This window comes from Theobroma cacao, chromosome 7 (assembly GCF_000208745.1).
Source record: "Theobroma cacao cultivar B97-61/B2 chromosome 7, Criollo_cocoa_genome_V2, whole genome shotgun sequence".
In the NCBI taxonomy this organism is placed as follows: domain Eukaryota; kingdom Viridiplantae; phylum Streptophyta; class Magnoliopsida; order Malvales; family Malvaceae; genus Theobroma; species Theobroma cacao.
The window spans coordinates 622,441-641,306 of record NC_030856.1 but is presented as its reverse complement, the minus strand read 5'-3'; the positions used below and the strand labels follow the sequence as shown (position 1 = coordinate 641,306).

Below are 18,866 nucleotides of genomic sequence, written 5' to 3'. Positions count from 1 at the left end.
GGATACAAGGCGAGTTGCCAAGATACCTTGTTTATTATTAGAAACTTCTATCATTTTGTTTATTGAAATATTGGCTTTGAAATAGTTTCGGTCGATTTTGTCGATTTTCGAAAAATGATTTTAAATCAATTTAATTTTATTTGATATGAAAAACAAAATATTTGTATATGGCATAGTACATCGACTTAATCCTCGGATTGTAACTAAGCTAAAATTTTAATTAATTTGATTTGAGTTAAGAATTTTAAAATTTGAACTCGGTCCAATACCATATTTTGATTAATTAAATAATATAATTTGTTAAAATTACTTAAAAAATCATTATAAATGGGTTCGGATCGGGTCGGGTTTAACTCTGGAAAGAAAAGGCTGGTAAGGCCCGGCCCATTCCTACCCATGGACACCTTTACGGCCCAACAAATATATATTTTCCACCTGATTATTATTTTATATATTTCAATAATCATTTTTACTGACGTGGCAGTCTTTGTTTATCCCCCCTCACGTGGCAAAGCTTCTTCATCTAGTTTCTTTTGGACAAGTCCACCCTTGGTTACTAATCCAAGTTACACAGCTCCCGTCACGTACAACCCTGCGAAGCAGCAACCCCTTTCTCTCTCGCTCTCTTTACCCACAAAAACGAACTCTGGGGCAGGTTGGAAAGGAAAAGAGCAGCTGTTCCCATGGTGGTTATTGGGTTATTTCGATTTTGACCCTTCAAAATATTCCTAGGGTTTTTTCCTATTCGATTCCAATTTGGGTTTTTATAAGGCTTTTCACTTCAAGGTAAGATTTCTTTGTTTGTTTGTTTGTTTCTTTCTTTCTTTCTCTATGTTTTTCCTTACTTTGTTTTGTTTGTTTCATCCTGGGGTGTTGGGTATGTTTGCTTTTGTTTAATGAACGTAGCATTTTTCAATTTCATTCTCAATCTTGAAAGATTTTGGAGGAGGTTTTAAGGTTTGGGTTTTAGCCTCTAATTATTTTCATTATGCTGACTTTTGGGGTCCATGAGGTGGTTTTTGTGTTTGTGGTGGTATTTTTCTTGTTTAGTGTAGGATGCATGTTTAGCAATCTTGGAACTTGTTTCAGTGAAAAGCAAAACTTGGGGATGTTGAAAATGGATTAGACCTCTTCTTCTTGTTTTGGTTAGGGACTAAATTCGGAAGCACTAGGAAGTTTCAAAGTGTGATAAATATTTATGGTTTTTTTTTTCCTTGTTTAATGTAGGATGCATGTTTAGCTATCTTGGAAGCCATTTCAGTGAAAAGCAAAACTTGGGGATGTTGAAAATTGATTGGAACTCTACTTTTTTTTTTTGGTTAGGGACTAAATTTGGAAGCGCTAGGAAGTTTTAGGGTGTGATAAATCTTTCAAGGTTGAAGTCTTTTTCAGAAATGACTGGTTTGAGGAGCATTAGTGGGGAATTCGTTATAACTCGTGTTTTTCCTTAGAGTAGGTTTCTTTTTTGTTAGATTAGTCAAGCTCTGGGCATAGGGGTTATTGTCTGGTTCTACCTGTTGAGCTCACCAGCCAAGACTGTAGATTCTGGTTTTGAGAGCAGAACTTTTAGCAATAATAGTATTGATGAAGGGCAGGGCTGTTTTGAGTTCATTCCTCTCAGGGTTTCGTTTTGGTGGGACTGTCATTTACTAATTCCTTATGCTTTTTCAGGCTAATTGAAGTAGTGGAATGCAATTGCCGTAGTTATCTTATGCACTTAGTATTGCTTATGCTCTTTAGTCTTGAGTCATATGTTTTTTGCTTGCTGCTAGGTTTTTGAATATGAGGCAAGGCAAGGAAGAAGCAGTATGCAGTGTTGAACAGGTAGGTGTTCATATCTGAAGTGAAAGTTGTATTTGCATAAGATTTCTCTTTCTCCCTCTTGTTTAGAAAGAAATAGAAAAGAAAAACCTTTCCCAGTTGTCCATTTTATCTAGACCCTTTTATTCTGTTCTTTAACCAAGAAAAAGCTTAAGCTCCGTCAAGGACTCAGATGTGTTTTGGTTTTATATGAACAGGCCATTGACTTGATTTCAGTGGTGAAGGAGATTCATGGGCTTAGTGCAAAGGAGATTAATAAGTTGCTGAGAGACTCCGAAAATTTTACCATTCACTTTGTTACTGAAAAAGGATCAGAAGTAAAGGTACAACCACCTCATTTTTTATTGTTGTAGTGTCATAGTTTTTCTTTTTCACTGAAACATCTCATATTAAATTGTGCTATCTTTCAGATTGATGTGGAAAAACTTGCAGGATGTCTTCCTTTGCACCTTGTTGCAGTGCTCATGTCATCTGATAGAGATGAAGCGCTGCTCCGATATTTACTATGTGGCATCCGGCTTTTACATTCCTTGTGCGAATTAGCCCCTCGCCACACTAAACTTGAGCAGGTTGCTCTTAGTAATCCCTCATCTTGTTATTTTGTTGTGTTTGTTCCATTATTGTTGTGTTTTTGTTCTTGCATTTGACAAGGACTTGGCACAAATTGTAATGGGACAATTTTTTTAATCAATATCCTTGCACGAAGCTCCATACTTTTCAGTATTCTGTTGAAAAATTGTGTCAATACATCTAAATGAGGGGAAAGCAGGAAGAGAAATACTCTAGGATAAATAATTTACTGCTTAGCTTTGAACTAAGGGCTTTTGGTTTAATTGACGTCACTGCCCCCACAAAAAATATAAGTAATTAACTTAAGTTTCTTTACTTGCCTGCATGTTTTCACATCTCAAGGTTTGGATTTTGGACTTAGTTATAAGAATGGAAATCTTCTTAGTTATCACTTGAAGTACAACTTCTTATATTCTGCTCCAGTGACTGTATTGATACTTAATATATATAGAGCAAGCCTCACCCATGACTTGAGATCCCCATAATTGTTGGTTAAGTCAGGATTAAATTTGGAACCTCTTGCAAATTTCTAAGGTACTTGACCTACAAGTCTAGTCTGCACCTTTGCTCTATGAAATGCCCTTGACTGTAAAGACTCAAATTCGGATATTGCAGATTGTACCCATTAATTGCAGAAGTCCCTTCTTTGTCCTAACTCACTCTACTTCTGTGGGTGCTGTTTTGAATTGTGTCTTCATTTCTGTCTTTTTCATCAGCCTATCTACTATGTAGGAATTTTTGAAGATTTCTGGAATACTGTAAGTTTCTTTTCTCTTAATCTTTTTTTGCTTCATGATGTTACAGATTTTGCTTGATGATGTAAAAGTATCAGAACAGCTGATTGATCTGGTCTTTTATGTGCTGGTTGTTCTCAATGATTACAGACAGGTTCTTTTTTTATCCTTTTTTATGTCTTATCTTCCACAAATTCATTTTTATCTTTATTCAAACTTGTTTTTATGTCGTAGGACATCCATAATTCAAGTCCTGTGCCTCTTTTACATTCAGCACTTGTGGCATGCAGTCTGTATCTATTGACTGGATGTATATCTTCACAGTGGCAAGATCTGGCTCTAGTGATAGTGGCACATCCTAAGGTACAACTTAGTTAACATTATTGTGAACTGATTATGAGGAAAACGGGTTGGGTTAGATGAAGTTAAATGTTTATGGAATTGTTATGCTGGTTATTGCACCTTTGGCATATGTTCTTCTGTTTGTTACATGCCACTTCCTTAGAAATTTTTGACAGTTGTATAGTCTTAATAAATCTGCAGTCCAACATGTCTGCGCACCTTATTGATCCAAATTTCATTGCAGGTTGACATGTTTATGGATGTAGCTTGCAGAGCTGTTCATCTAGTTGTCAGGTTTCTCCAAAACAAGCTGTCTGCTGAGCATACTGATATCTGTGCAAAGTTGAGTCCAACTGCTGAATTTATAGTTAACTATCTTTGCCAACAATGTGAGGCTTCTTTACAGTTCCTTCAGTTATTGTGCCAACAGAAACCATTTCGGGAGCGCTTACTGAGGAATAAGGTTTGCATACTAGCATTTCATTTATCTATTCATCTGGAATTATGAATACTACCTCTTTAATTTTCTTTTAGTATTATAAGGAACAATTTGTTGTGGCTAAAACTTGTAACCATGGTGTGTCAGAATTCTTAACTACACTCACGTGTGGAAGACAAGAGAGAAAGGTTGTTAGTCAAAAGAACCCTGATATCTAAGATGTTAAAGTTTACATTTTGGCAAGAAAAAAAAATCACGGTTGCAATTAACTGATGTGTACTCATTATAATTTGTCAACATATGCATGGGAGATTTTTATGAGATCCATGTGAAGTTTTGAGTCTCATTGACTCTAGTTCTTGAGATTAATATTGTGATTTTTTGGGATATCTTAGACCAATGGAATTTTGTTGTTGCTACTCCTTCAGGAACTATGCGGAAAGGGTGGTATTCTTTTTCTGGCTCAATCCATCCTGAAGTTGCATGCACCTTATTTTGTAGAATCTTCCACGGTCATGGCTGCATTATCTAGGATGAAAGCTAAAGTTCTGTCAATTGTAAGTCCTAGGCATGGATATTTGTTTTTGCTATATATTTGGTTGCTTAAGCTACTTTGTAATCTTCTGCAGCACCTTTTTAATATAACACTTATGTGAATAAAACTTCATGTTTATGCAGTTATTGAATTTGTGTGAAGCAGAAAGCATTTCTTATCTTGATGAGGTTGCCAGCTCTCCAGGAAGCCTGGATTTGGCAAAGTCTGTTGCACTTGAGGTTTGTTTTCTGATGGTTATGCAAGTTATGTTTTGTTTTGCTAGAGTGGGAATCATACTCAGATTTTTCTAATGATCTGTGTCCTGGACTCTCTCTTCTAAGGCCTGCTTTTCACTTCCTGGATGTTTGTCTTTAATACAATTATAATGATACAGGTCCTTGAGTTGTTGAAGACTGGACTCAGTAAAGATCCCAAGCAGCTCACTGCTAGTTCTGATAGAACCTATCCTATGGGGCTTCTGCAACTTAATGCAATGCGTCTAGCTGATATCTTCTCTGATGATTCAAACTTTCGATCTTACATCACTGTGCACTTTGTAAGTTATTATGATCAGACTTCGGAATTTGTTCCTTTGGTTTCATTTCTATCCTGCTTTTGGAAAATTGCTAGTTCATTACTTCTGTGACTGCTGGTGCAATGGTATTTCCAAAGAGTATAATAGCTATAACATCTCTTTTATTGGAACTCATATAATTCCCAGAGAACCCAAATCTTATTAACTTTTGTGGCAAGTAGCAAATTTTCTGCTGGATTAACTTGTAGTTTTGATACATTTGGTGTTCTCTTATGGTTTTTGGATCCTTTATACTAAGGTTTTTGACTACCTCTTTTATGCTCCTTCAGACTGACTTTTTGAGTGCAATATTTTCACTCTCTCATGGAGATTTTCTATCCATGTGGTGTTCGGCTGATCTCCCTGTAAGGGAAGAAGATGGTACCCTGTATTATGAAATATTTCCTGCAGTTGGATGGGCTTTAGAGTCACTTTCATCATCAGACCTAACAAATACAAGAGATCTGTATTTCAATTTTATTTATAACAACATGTCTCAAGCATCCTATGTACATCAAAGAACATCTTTATTTGTCAAAGTAATTGCAAACCTCCATTGTTTTGTTCCGAACATCTGTGAAGGTAAATTTCCACTTGAGTGATGCAAGTTTTCTATGAAATTTGCATAATTTTTGTTATGTTAATTGAATTCTCTGTTTTAATCCACAGAGCAGGAGAGGAACCTCTTCCTTCACAAATTTCTTGGATGCTTGCGAAACGATCCATCTAAGCTATTACCCAGTTTTGTCTTTGTCTCTGGTCCACAAAAGGCTGCTGCTATTTACAGGAACCTGCGTAAATATCTTGTTGAGCTTTGTTTTCTTTTCCCTCCGAGTAGGACATAATTACAAATTATTTCTTGTTCCTTACAAGTAACCTGTTCATGTAGGTTCCCTGTTAAGTCATGCGGAATCTTTAATTCCCACTTTTCTGAATGAGGATGACTTGCAGCTCTTAAGGTGATCTGAAGTTCCTGTGCTTATGAAATTCCTGCTAAGTTCTTAAAGTTGTATTAGAAATTGTTGACAATTTTTGCCATATTATGCCATCATGTATAAATTTGAGTACTACTTTCATCCAAACTGTGCTAGAAAAATGTTTGTGTTACCACACACATGCATGAGTCTTCATACTAACAAAACCTTAATTTAAACTCATGGCATGCAGCCTTCGTTTTTATATGCTACTTTGAGATATAATTCATATATTAGCCATCCTTTAAGGTTGTCCTTAGAACTTTAATTTTCCTGCAACTATAACCCTCCAAAGCCTCCGTTTGCAACATTCATATTGATCCCTGTTTTGGGGTCATTTCTGTCATCTTCTCTGTTTGAATTAATGGATTGTCCTATATTATTGATTTCTCTTGTTAAGCAACTTCCTTTTTTTCAGGGTATTCTTTGACCAATTACAATCACTGATAAACCCTGCTGAATTTGAAGAAAACCGAGTTCAGGTAAACATTCTATATCTTGTTGAATGATTAGTATTACTCCCACCTCCAATCCCTCTTCTGTGGCAGGTACCTATCTCCTTTCTTTGTTATATTCTAAGTTCTGAAACTATCTGCTTCTGCCGGAAAGATATAGAAAAGTAAATTTGGGAAGTCGATTTTTCAGAATTAGTTTCCTAAAGAATATTTCAGCAAGAATCATTAGGTGAATGCTGGAAGTTCATTGGTTTTATGGTTAATTACAACATTTAGAACCTTATTTTGGTATAACAAATTTAAATATTAAGTGCCGAGTTGGCTTAAACTGTGTGCCTATGACAGATCAAATATGACAGATTTTGTTCCAATTATATTTTAGACTATTGAACTTTTTCCCTTTTAAGAAGACCACTGAAATTGGTTATACTTAATTGTTTCAATTGCAGTTTTTAATGGCAAAGGCTATTATTTTGGCATTGATGCACATGAAAATCCTTTTGCTTATTTTTCATTTTGCCTTTTCTTTTAAATCCAACACTCAACAATGTTTTATAACTGATAGGAGGATCGAAGTCTAGGGGGGTGCTCATCTCCTTTACTGAGAAGGGAACCTCCAAATCGTAATAACCGAAATGGTAACCTGAAAGAGGAAATGTCTGAGAATTCTGCTTTTCAAGAAGAAGAGCAGTGTTATGTCAGAAGCAATCATATGGATCAAGCTGATGATATAACAAGGCAAGACATGATGGATGATAAAGACAAATCTGTAACACCTATTGGTTTGAAAGAAATTGACAGAGATGTTCAGAATGTTGAAACAAGTGGTTCAGATACAAGTTCCACAAAGGGAAAAAATGCCGTTGATAAATTAGTTGAGCATCTCAGAGATAGTACACCTGCAGGAGTTCGAGAGGATGAAAAAGTTGAAACTGTTCAAACTGAAGAGAAGCAACGGAGAAAAAGGAAGCGAACTATAATGAATGATGAACAGGTGACAATAATAGAAAGGGCCCTTTTGGATGAACCTGAAATGCAGCGAAATACTGCTTCTATACAATCGTGGGCTGATAAATTATGTCATCATGTGCGTAATATAGATCGAGTAACTCATGCTTGATGTAAATTAATTTATTTATCCACTTGAAGTAATATCTTTCTTCACTAAAACTACTACTACTTTCATTTCTCAGGGCTCAGAGGTTACATGTTCGCAGCTACGGAACTGGTAAGGAAGCAACCTCTTTTTGTAACATTTATATGCAAATAATTCTAGAATGTATTCTGAGGTCATGAGATAGCTTCTTTAATGATGCAAATAAACTAAGAGTTGGGGGGAAAGGAAGAAAGAAAGAAAGAAAGCTTATAATAACTGGTTTGAGTTGAAGTGTTTCTTTAAAGTTTAGAGTTTCTTTCCTAGAACTTCTAAGGCAAGCTACTTAAAATGAAAATGACTATTTTGTAGCTTGAAAAGCACCAATTGGCGTAGCTAGCTTTTAGCAGTTAATAGATTGTGGTTGTTTACAGTTTTGCAGCACATTTTAAAAAGTTCTGTTAGTTCCTGTTGAAACTAATTTGTCTTATGTACTGTCATCAGGCTCAACAATCGAAAGGCCAGGCTTGCACGAGCAAGTAAGGATGCTCGCCCCCCTCCAGAGCCTGATAATGCTTTTGCAGGAAAGCAAGGTGGGCCACAACCAGGTCATCCATTCAAAGCACCTGATAGTTCTGGTGAAGAGGCTGCCCCCTCAAATACCAGAGGCACTCGAAGCATGTCAAGAATTAGCACCAGTGAAAACCCAGAGGCTCCAGAATTTGTTGATTTTGGTGCTGCAGAATTTGTTCAGTGCAAGCCAGGTCAGTTTGTAGTGCTTGTAGATGGACGAGGTGAGGAGATTGGTAAGGGAAAAGTACACCAGGTTCAAGGTAAATGGTGTGGAAAGAGCTTGGAGGAATCAGGGACGTGTGTTGTGGATGCCGTTGACCTAAAGGCTGACAAATGGGTGAAGCTACCCTACCCATCTGAAGCCACAGGTGCCTCATTTGAAGAGGCTGAAACAAAATTTGGGGTAATGAGAGTGATGTGGGATTCAAACAAAATATTCTTGTTGCGACCTCAATAAATTTCAGTCTTGTTGATTTACCATTTTTCTTGCCCCTGGCAATGAAATATAACCCGGTATAGCTTCAATCTCCTTAGCTCCCCTATAACTGGTAATCCAGTTCATCCCTCCTCTTTCCATTACTTTAGGGCATATATCATAGACCTTCACTAACTAAAGTCGCCCCTTCTGACATGGGAAAAGACCACCAAAAGCAAGCTTGGTAGGAAGGGGTGGACTTACTTTTAGGACACTCAAATGAGTTGTGAACACCATAACCTTGATGAAAAGAATGTGAACTTCAAGTTTTGAGGTAACCCTTTTTCCTTTTCCCCTTTTTCCCTCATCAAGGAAAGTGACATTCCAATGTACATTGAAGTGGGAGTTAACAGATTTCTAGTAAAAAGCAATGTGAAAAATTTTGTAGTTACTACTTATGGATCATTAGATTTGGAAATCAAACAGTACATTATGCTCTGATATGCATGCATCCTTGGTCTTGGGTCCATTTACAGGTCATACAAAACTATTTGTACTGTGAGAGAGATACATATTGTGATTCTTTAATGTGCCCTTTGAGGACATCTACAGGGTCATGCTGCCCTACCAACCACCTGAGAAGGCAATGGTTGATATTCCTCTCAATCCAAAACTTGCAGTGTCTGTCTCTAATGTCAACAACCCCAAGGGCTAAATGATTTTCATTATATTTCCAAACTATATCACCAATACAATATAATATCATGGTTCTTCTGCATTCTAGTTTTGGTTAAATTATCGATCAAATCATTTGCAGTTCGAGATATTTGAAAGATCCATATATATTTTATAAACTAGAGTGATTTTTTTCTCTATATATAAAAAAAAGGTTACTAAAATGAAAATATTTGCAAATTTGCATGTGTAAAAAAGCAGGATTCTAGTAAGAAAACAAAAAGGGAGGAAGACAATTACACATGACTCATGAGAGAGATGGGAACAGCAAGCAATTGGGAGCCATAAACCAAAACTCAAACCACTTTTTCTCTTTTGGTCATTGTCATTTTGTCACTACTCGATCTAATCAGTCCAGGCTATAACGTGGAGTACCTTGCCCTTGTTCCCGTTAGCAAGTATCTCTCAGACAGAACTACCCTTTCATGTTGAAACATTCTACATAACTGTCCAAAGAGTACAACCTTGAAAAGCACACTTCTCTTGTCTGTCGCTCTTTCAATCAAAAAGGAAACAGTCTCCCCCCCCCCCTCTGTCTCTCTTTCTCTCCACTGTCTTTGCTGATATAAAATTTTGTCTCAAACAGCTTTTGAATATTCAAACTTTCTCTCTCTAAGTTGCAATAGTTACTATTCGAATCCTTCAAAAATACTAAAAAAAAAAGAAGGTAGTAAAGCCCTTTTTGAATAAAACCCACAATATTTTTCTTTTGCTGGAAGCCTACTTTTTATTTTTTGGCCACGAAAAATTTTCTTGTCAGATTTTCTTGGGAGATTCTTGTCAAAAGTTTGGATTTTTCTTGGTGGGTTTTGGTCTTTGGGTTGAAAGATTGAAAGGTTCTTTGAGTAAAAGAAGGAATTGCATGGAGATCAAAGAAGATGATCATGAAGATGTGAAGGGCTTTTAGAGAAGGTGGTTCTTTGATTTTTGACCCTTTGATGAGCTTTTTGTTATTGGGTTTTGATTAGGGTTTTTGTTGTTTTTATTGGGTTTAGCTGTTGAAAGGTAAGTTCTTTGTTCTTGTTGTGCTTTCCAAGTTTTGTTTTTTTATATGATTTTTGTTTGTTTTATTAAACCTTGTTTTACGTTTCATTTCATTTTATTCCTTGACTTGAGATATCATTTTCGTCATGTTCTTGAATTCTAGTAAAAGCAAGAGATTCAAACTTTTTTTTAAGATATTTCCTTCTTTCTTTCTTTCTTTGATGTTGAGCTAGGGTTCTTTGGCTTGAATTTCTGGGAAAAAGAAATTAAAGCTTCGTGTTCTTAAGGACAAGGAGGTGATTTACTTAGTCTTTCTGGTTGAAGACTTGACAAGGATATTTAAGGTATGGTTAGCTTCACTTATGTTGTGATTGCTATGACGATGTTAAAATCTTGATGATGTTGACTGATTTTTTATCTGGAAATTTAGTTTCATTCACGTTGTAGTGAATTTTTGCTTAAGGATTTTCTGGTTAATAATCTTTCGAGACTCGAAAGTTTGGGTTCATGAAATGTTAAGTTATGCTATAAAGTTGTTGTTACTGTTAGTATTTGGTTGTTCTTAACTTGTATGAGTGTCATTACATGGAAACCATTCAGGCATTACTTTTCAATCTAGGAAAGATTGAGACCATAGCTTTCATCAAGTGCACCGGGTTAATCTTATTTTGCTTCTAAAGCTGCTAACCCTTTCGATTCGTGAGGATTTTACCCAGCCTGATATTACTGTTCTAGTTGTGTTTGAGCAATTCATATCAGCGCATCTTGTTAAGATCCTGAGATTTGTAAATAGTGCCGAATAATCATTTGGCCATTTAGGAGAGTACAGAGTAATGTTTCTGCTGAGGCATGTTGCATGCTTTCTCAACTCTTGCTGCCTAAGCCTGTCTTCCTATATCTGATTCATGCCAATAATTCTTTTTTTTTTTTTTTTTAATTTCAGAGAAATTATAAACAAACAAAGCATTATGGTTGCAAAGGGACGCCATAATGCCACTGACTCTCCAAAAGTGGAAGTGGGAGAGATAGACACTAGTGCACCTTTTCAATCTGTTAAAGATGCTGTCACTCTTTTTGGTGAGGGTGCTTTCTCAGGGGAAAAACCTGCCATAAGAAAGGCAAAACCTCATTCTGCAGAGGTATTACTGATTCTCGGAAGTTTCTCTTTCTTTCTTTCACTTGAAATATTGTGTTAAGGCTTAGTAATATTAAGTTTTTGGGATATGGATATGATATTTATGGCCATTCAAGTTGTTCTTTTTCCTATTCTCATTTATCTCTATATATAAAAAAAATTCGAGCTGCTCAGATCATGAATTTTGTATGAAGGCCGAGAAACCTACATAGCAACTATGACCTTGTTAAGGTGCATTTTGGGCCATCTTTGTAAGCATTGTGTATTTATATTGTCATTGTTTTATAACTAAGTTCGAAATTAGAACTTCAGGGTTAGATTTTATAGAAATCTAGTTATGTGGAAAATGCATGATCATTAATATTTAACTTGCTATTTGTTGCTAAAACTTATTTGTTATTGAGCTGCAGAGAGTATTGGCCAAGGAGACACAGCTTCACCTGGCACAAAAAGAGTTGAACAGGTTAAAGGAGCAACTAGAAAATGCCGAGACAACCAAGGCTCAAGCACTTGTAGAGCTTGAAAGGGCTAAAAGAATGGTTAAAGATTTAACTGACAAACTCAAAACTGTTAATGAATCAAAAGATTCTGCAATCAAGGCTACAGAAGCTGCAAAGAATCAGGCAAAGCTGATTGAAGAAGCAAATTCTAGTAGTCTCCCTGGACCTGATGGTGCTAGGAACCATGACTTGGAAACTTCAAGGGAACAATACATGACTGTGATTACTGAACTTGATGCTGCAAAACAAGAATTGAGGAAGGTTCATCAGGATTGTGATGCATCCTTAGAAGCCAAAATTGCTGCCTTTAACCAAACAGAAGAAGCTGAACATGCAGCCAAGGTTAACATGGAGAAAGTTGGGGAGCTCTCTCGGGAGATTTCAGCTGTACAGGAATCAATCGGACAAGTGAAGCTTGCATCTCTTGAAGCACAGCAAGAACAAGCTAAAATGTTTGCTGAAAAGGATACTCAGAGGCAATTATATAAAGCTTCCCTGGAAGAGTCGACAAAGAAATTGCTTGCTTTAAAGAATGAATTTGACCCTGAGCTTACACGAAATCTTGAAGCACAACTCTCTGAAACGGTCAATCAGATTGGGGCTTTGCAGAAGCAGATGGAAAATGCAAAGGCTTCTGATCTGGAGTCTGTGCAAACTGTTACTTCAGAGCTAGATGGTGCTAAAGAGTCGCTGCAAAAAGTTGCTGAAGAGGAAAACTCCTTGAGAAGTTTGGCGGAGTCTCTTAAGATGGAGCTAGAGAATGTGAAGGAAGAGCATTCTGAACTGAAGGAGAAGGAAGCAGCAACAGAGTCCATTGCTGGGAATCTGCATGTCAAGCTTCGAAAAACTAAAGCTGAGCTTGAAGCTTTCCTTACAGAGGAATCCAAAACAAGAGGTGCCTGTGAAGAAATGATTTCAACCCTCCAACAGCTATTGGTGGAAGCAGAAAATGCACGGCGAGAAGCAGAAGAGATGAAGAAGGAAGCTGAGGAGTTAAGGTTGGAAGCTGAAGCCTCAAGAATTGCACTTGAGGAAGCAGAACAGCAGCTGAGAGTTGCTCTGGAAGAAGCTGAAGCTGCAAAAGAAGCTGAGACCAAGGCGCTTGATCAGATAAAGATGCTTTCTGAGAGAACTAATGCAGCACGTGCCTCAACCTCTGAATCTGGAGCCAATATCACTATCTCCAGGGAAGAGCTTGAGTCTTTGAGCCGTAAAGTTGAAGAGTCTGATAATTTAGCTGAGATGAAAGTGGCAGCTGCCATGGCTCAGGTGGAAGCTGTGAAGGCTAGTGAAAATGAGGCCCTCAAGAGGTTAGAGGCAACTCAGAAAGAGATTGAAGACATGAAGGTTGCTACTGCAGATGCTTTGAAGAGGGCAGAGATGGCTGAGGCAGCCAAGAGGGCAGTGGAGGGAGAACTTCGAAGGTGGCGCGATAGGGAACAGAAGAAAGCAGCTGAAGCTGCATCTCGGATTCTGGCAGAAGCACAGATGTCAGCAGAATCATCCCCACAGCACTACAGAATTCAGAAGCAGAACCCGCCGGAGAAAATTGTTCAGATACGAAAGTTGGAAAAAGAAAAGTCTTCTGTCTCAAAGAAGGTACTTTTACCTAATATCAGCGGGATCTTCAATCGAAAAAAGAACCAAATTGAGGGTGGATCTCCCTCTTATCTGCCTGGTGAGAAGGCTCTGTGACATTGCATTTGCCAGATCTTTGTACATTTATCAATGGTTGAGAGAAACATGTTTGGTTGTGTGTACATCTGAGAACAAATCTCTGTTATTCTTGTCTGTTTGAGGAATTTAAAGTGGAATATCTAAGGCCTAGTTTGCAAGCAACGTGGGGAAACTGACATCTGTGTGTAAGACTTGCATATCAATCGATGACTTAGCAATGGAAATGAATGCTCGTGTATTAGGTGCCAATAGCTCATCGAGGGCAATGTGACAGCAATGATGTAGATGAAGCTTTGGCAGTAAGCAAATTTAGCCTTGATGGCATTGGTCACTAAACAGCTGGCCATTGTGTTTCATTGTGTCCTTGAGATCAATCAAATGCATCCAATCCTCCATGATGTTAGTGTAAACCTTGTGAACATGTTAAGTTGGTGTCCAACTTTAAGAATGAAAGCATTCTCCCTGTGAGATCAATGTAACAAATCAATCATTTTGCTTCAACGTAAGCTGTTGGTGGATGAGAATTCAGTGTTGGGTTTGGTGGTTAAGTTGGTGTCCAACTTTAAGAATGAAAGCATTCTCCTTGTCAGATCGATGTAACAAATCAATCATTTTGCTTCAACGTAAGCTATTGGTGGATGAAAATTCTGTGTGGGGTTTGGTGGAAACCAGCTTTCCACCATCTGCAGCCCAGGAGTCACTCCTCCATAGACAATATGGGAAGTTACATGGTAGTTATTAAAAAGGTTTTTAAGGCGATAAAGCACAGGTTCCTCACCTCCTGATTACAAGCCTGAAAAGTAGTCTAATTTGCATCATTTTAATTGGCAGGTGAATCTAGTTCAATTTTTATAATAAAAGTATGACCAATAGTGGGATAACTTAAATGAGAGAAAATCCAATATCATGAGTACCATAGTCTCTCAATCTCAATTATTTGTATTAGCACGTGAACCTTTTTCTTTTTTTGAATTATTGACATGGCTGGCAAAGAATGGAAAGTGGAAAAGAAAATCCTGTTCCTCTCCTAACACTTGATTTTGACAAATGAAGTAAAAACACCCTCATGGCCCCCCTGCAGGACAAGTGTAATTTACTCTTCAAGTCAATGGAAAAGAGAAGATAGTCCCAAAATTGAAAATTTGCTTAGACGATGGACAAGGCTTATGTAAACAAGAAAAATACAAAAAACATTAACTCTCAAGTCAATAGAAAATAGAAAATAGTCCTAAATTTTCAATAATTAGCATAGAAATATGAAGAAAAGAGCCATAAACAAGAAAAGTACAAAAACATTAACTCAATAACTGAAAAGGACCTCAAAACAAAACAGGCAGTAATAGTCCAAAAAACCCCTCCCTCAAAACTATTGGAAAGTCTCACTGTGAACCAGAAAAAAGAAAGAAAATTTCATAGAAAAGAAAATGAGGAGACTAAATTTTTTTCTTGTGAAAACCACACCTTGAAAATAAAAGAAGAGTCTTTCCCATGCCACTGGAAAGTCTGGAACTTAAAACCTCAAAAAAATACCGATACCTCTTCCTCTCTCTCAAAAGCCAACCATCCCTTTCACCAACCCAAAAAAGAAAAAAAAAACCCTTCCTTTCACTCCCCTGAAGAAAAGTTTTTGCTTCTTCTAAAACCCCTCTCTCTCTGTCTTTGTGCCTTGAAATGATGTCAAGTAGCAGAGAAAGAGAAGACCCATTAACTTTCTCCGCAAACCCATCATCATCCTCATCTCCAATCACAGTTTCAGACCACCTTGATAGCTATCTCCAAGACCCAACTTCCCACATCGGAAGTGCTTCTGGAAGTTACTCGAACGAGGGTCTCTTAGCTGTTGAGGCAGCTGGTCCCAGTAGCAGTGATGTTGAGTTTGGTTTCTTAAGGCCTGACTTTAGACAGCAAACTCCAATCTCTGGCACTGTTCAGTTCTATCAACGCCACGTCTTTCTTTGTTATAAAAACCCGTCCGTTTGGCCTCCTAGAATCGAGGCTGCTGAGTTTGATCGTTTGCCTAGGTTGTTGTCTGCTGCTGTTTTGGCTAGGAAGACTGATATGAACAAAGAGGTTGGTCTGCCTTTTTTTTAAAAAAATCTTTTTGGTGAATTCAAGTGGCTTTTCCGGATTGGTTTTGTTTTTTTCGAGTGATATCAAAGTGAGGAACTTTTTAGTTCCTTTAGCTTCAAATTTGTTAATTTTTTATATTTTTAGGTGAATTTAAGTGGGTTTTTGTTGTTTCGTGGATTGGTTTAATTTTTGAGTGATCTCAAAATGTAGAATTTTGGTTCTTTTTAATGGATTGAATTCCATTTTTAGAAAATTAAATTGGGTATTAATTGGTTTCTTTAGTGGGCCTTTATGTATGAGTTGGATTTAGATTTTGGTTCTGTGGTTTTGCCTTTTTTGTTTTTCAACAGCAAATCACATTGAGTCAGATTGGTTTTTGTAACTTGAAGTGTGGAGTCGTTGTTTAGGAGAGTTGGAGCCTTGAAGGGAAGTAATTTGATATCTTTTTTGGCTGCAAACTTGTCATTTTGATGTCACTTTTTAGTAAATTAAATTGGGATCTATTGTCCTGTGGATTGTTATGTTTTCTAAATTTTCTTGCAAAGGGAAATGTGTTTTCTTGAGTTTATAGTTTCAAATTCTTCCTTTTTACATAGGTTGGTTTGGTGTTTTGCTATATGGCTGTCGTTAGGAGTGATTTTGGGGGGTATGAAATCTGTCTTCTTTTTAGCTCAAATTTGTCATTTCAAAATTTAATAGGATTTTTATTCTAGAAAAATAGAATCCTGTTTTTGGTGGCTTGTGTGTGTTTAGAAGTGATTCGGTGCTCTGCAGTCTAATATTCTTTTAGCTTCATTTTTGTCATCTCATGTAGGCTTGGTTTATGTATTGAGGTGTGCTTTTGGTGGTTTGTGAATCAGAATGATTTGGATTTTGATGTGTTAATGCACACTGCGTCTATTAACGTGGGATTTGATGTGGTTTCTTAATAAACATAATCTATGACTCTGAGTTTCACAATGTGTAAATACACCTTGCTTAATTTAATGGAACCAAATAAAAGAAATTAGTTTCTTTCTCATTTTCTTTTGGTTTGTACAGTTGCTGCTTTTAACTGTTCAACATACATTTTCATCTTTCAACATATGTTTCTTTTATGTTTCTACATTTAATGTCCCTGATGCTACTATAAAAGCGTATCTACACAGGCATGTAATGCTGGTATTATATAGGTGGGAGTTAATTTTCCCTTTATATCACTTGAGGACAGCACATTGAGTCAATGAAGTGTTCCCTTTTGGTTGCACTGTAAATCTTTTATCCACAGGAACAGATATAAAGATTTCACCCTGAAATGACATGCTTTAGAAGAAAGCTAAATGATGTGATAGCTGGCTGTTGGTTTATCTGATGTTGTAGGACTTTTCATTAGTCTTGAAGTTTGGATGGATTGCTGTGGTGCATAATCATTTTCTATATAAGAATTTATTCACAAGCATCGCCCGAATGTATGAGTTTTGCTTTCCAGCATGCTTACCTTATCTATTTCTCCTCTTTTTCTTTTAGACCCGCTTAACAATATGTGAGGGACATGATGGAACTGAGACATCAAATGGAGATGTATTAATATTTCCAGACATGATTAGATACAGGTCCATTGCAAGCTCCCATTGAGGTTTCTTCAGATGTTTTTAATTTATCTCCTCTGTTTTCCATTTTAATACTGATTTCAGTTTTAGCTAAGGATGCAGGAGATTGACCCATTTCGATGTTGACACGTTTGTTGAAGAAGTTCTTGTCAAGAATGGTGAGTGGCTGCCTGGAACTCCTGAAAGACTAGACGGATCATATGTTTTTGTTTGTTCTCATGGATCCCGAGATCGCCGCTGTGGAGTTTGTGGACCTCCACTGGTTAGCAGATTCAAAGAAGAGATAGAATTGTATGGTCTTCAAGGTAGAGTGTCTGTTAGCCCATGCTCACACATTGGTGGCCATAAGTATGCAGGAAATGTTATTATATTTGGATCAAATGTCAATGGAGATGTCACGGGACACTGGTAGGAGTTATCTCTCTTCCACTGGCTATTTTATCGAATGTTCCTTAATTTGTTCATTAAGCAAGCTTAGTTCCTGTTGCTTTATGGAAATCTTGTGCTTAACTCTTTTTTTTTCCATTTTATATCTTTTACAGGTATGGTTATGTTACTCCAGATGACGTACCTACGCTGCTCGAGTGGCATATTGGGAAGGGAGAAATTGTAGACTCGCTGTGGAGGTGACTTTTCTGGCATCAACATGCTTCTATTTTACACCAACCCTTCTTTGGGTGTAGGTTTCATATGTAGGATAGGGTATATAAGAGGATTAAGAATGAAATATGCAAAAACATTAGCATTAGGTAAGGTGGCAAGCATACAAGTTGTAGTTGGTAGTTTGACCCATGCAGAATACTATGAGCATTCAAAACAGGAAAGCATTCAAAATCTTCATGTTCTATATATTGATTAACCTCATGTAGTGAACAGTGGGAGTTAGGATAGGAACATGGCTATATTCTTATCTAACAACAAAGATTCAGGTTGTAGTCATATAATTTAATGTGTTTACTATGTATTAACCAGACATTTAAATGCTTATTTCAGGGGTCAGATGGGATTATCTGAAGAAGAACAGAAGAAATTTCAAGAAGAAAGGCACTTAGTAAATGGTGAGACCACTACAGAAGGAAGCACCAAAGAGGCAACTCAAAGACAAATAGATGAGGTGAACACAACTGCCCGTAGGTCTCAAGATGAGCTTGTAAGCTGTTGCCAGGGAAATGACAGTGCTTGTTGTCATGACTCCGTGGTACCTGAAAATTTGGATATTCTGGATACTGACGAAGGTGCAGTAAAGTTGACACCTGAAAAGAGAAAAGGCAGCAAGAAAGTTATTCCAAAGTTCACTAGTGGCAAAGCTGCTGCCGTGCGCAAGGTTTGTGCCAAGCCAACATGGTTTGAGAGCTGGGAGCATGAAGATACGTATGCTGCTCTTGCTGTTGTTTGTGCTGCTGCATCGATTGCAGTTGCATATAGCTGCTATAAACAGCTAAGTTAGGAATCTGATATGATATTTGCATTCTTTAAATGTGATGTTTTGGAGCAGCCTTACGTGTATGCTGAATACCAATCAGATAAACTAAGTTGTGCCATGTTGTATTGCATCTACGGAAAGATCTATGAATGGCATTGAGCTTGAATCATGAGTGTGATGCTTATAAGTACACTGCTGAGGGTACTTGAGTTTTTACCTTTTGCCATT

The 18,866-nt window shown here is 37.2% G+C and overlaps 3 protein-coding genes across 5 annotated transcripts; all 3 read left to right on the top strand.

Moving 5' to 3' along the window:
• LOC18593257 (nodulin homeobox) lies at positions 567–9,026 on the top strand. Of its 2 annotated transcripts, XM_018125142.1 has the most exons (17): positions 567–786; positions 1,773–1,824; positions 2,019–2,144; positions 2,232–2,390; positions 3,196–3,279; positions 3,360–3,488; positions 3,712–3,930; positions 4,335–4,463; positions 4,585–4,680; positions 4,836–4,997; positions 5,306–5,597; positions 5,685–5,810; positions 5,905–5,974; positions 6,408–6,471; positions 7,010–7,531; positions 7,638–7,672; positions 8,042–8,567. In XM_018125142.1, exons 2-17 carry the CDS (start codon positions 1,783–1,785, stop codon positions 8,565–8,567), a joined length of 2,781 nt encoding a protein of 926 aa, XP_017980631.1. In that variant the 5' UTR covers positions 567–786; positions 1,773–1,782. The 2 variants fall into 2 exon arrangements, with proteins under 2 accessions (XP_017980631.1, XP_017980632.1); XM_018125143.1 differs by lacking the exon at positions 567–786 and having other exon boundaries at positions 1,783–1,824; positions 8,042–9,026.
• Positions 9,802–14,104, top strand: LOC18593256 (WEB family protein At5g55860). 2 transcript variants are annotated; one of them, XM_007020393.2, is made up of 4 exons: positions 9,802–10,172; positions 10,478–10,588; positions 11,188–11,383; positions 11,790–14,104. In XM_007020393.2, the coding sequence occupies exons 3-4, from the start codon at positions 11,213–11,215 to the stop codon at positions 13,572–13,574; spliced, it is 1,956 nt and encodes a 651-aa protein (XP_007020455.2). In that variant the 5' UTR covers positions 9,802–10,172; positions 10,478–10,588; positions 11,188–11,212; the 3' UTR covers positions 13,575–14,104. The 2 variants fall into 2 exon arrangements, with proteins under 2 accessions (XP_007020455.2, XP_017980164.1); XM_018124675.1 differs by having other exon boundaries at positions 9,802–10,265.
• Positions 15,007–18,828, top strand: LOC18593255. The gene is made up of 5 exons (XM_007020391.2): positions 15,007–15,626; positions 17,133–17,218; positions 17,318–17,623; positions 17,758–17,841; positions 18,209–18,828. Exons 1-5 carry the CDS (start codon positions 15,228–15,230, stop codon positions 18,660–18,662), a joined length of 1,329 nt encoding a protein of 442 aa, XP_007020453.1. The 5' UTR covers positions 15,007–15,227; the 3' UTR covers positions 18,663–18,828.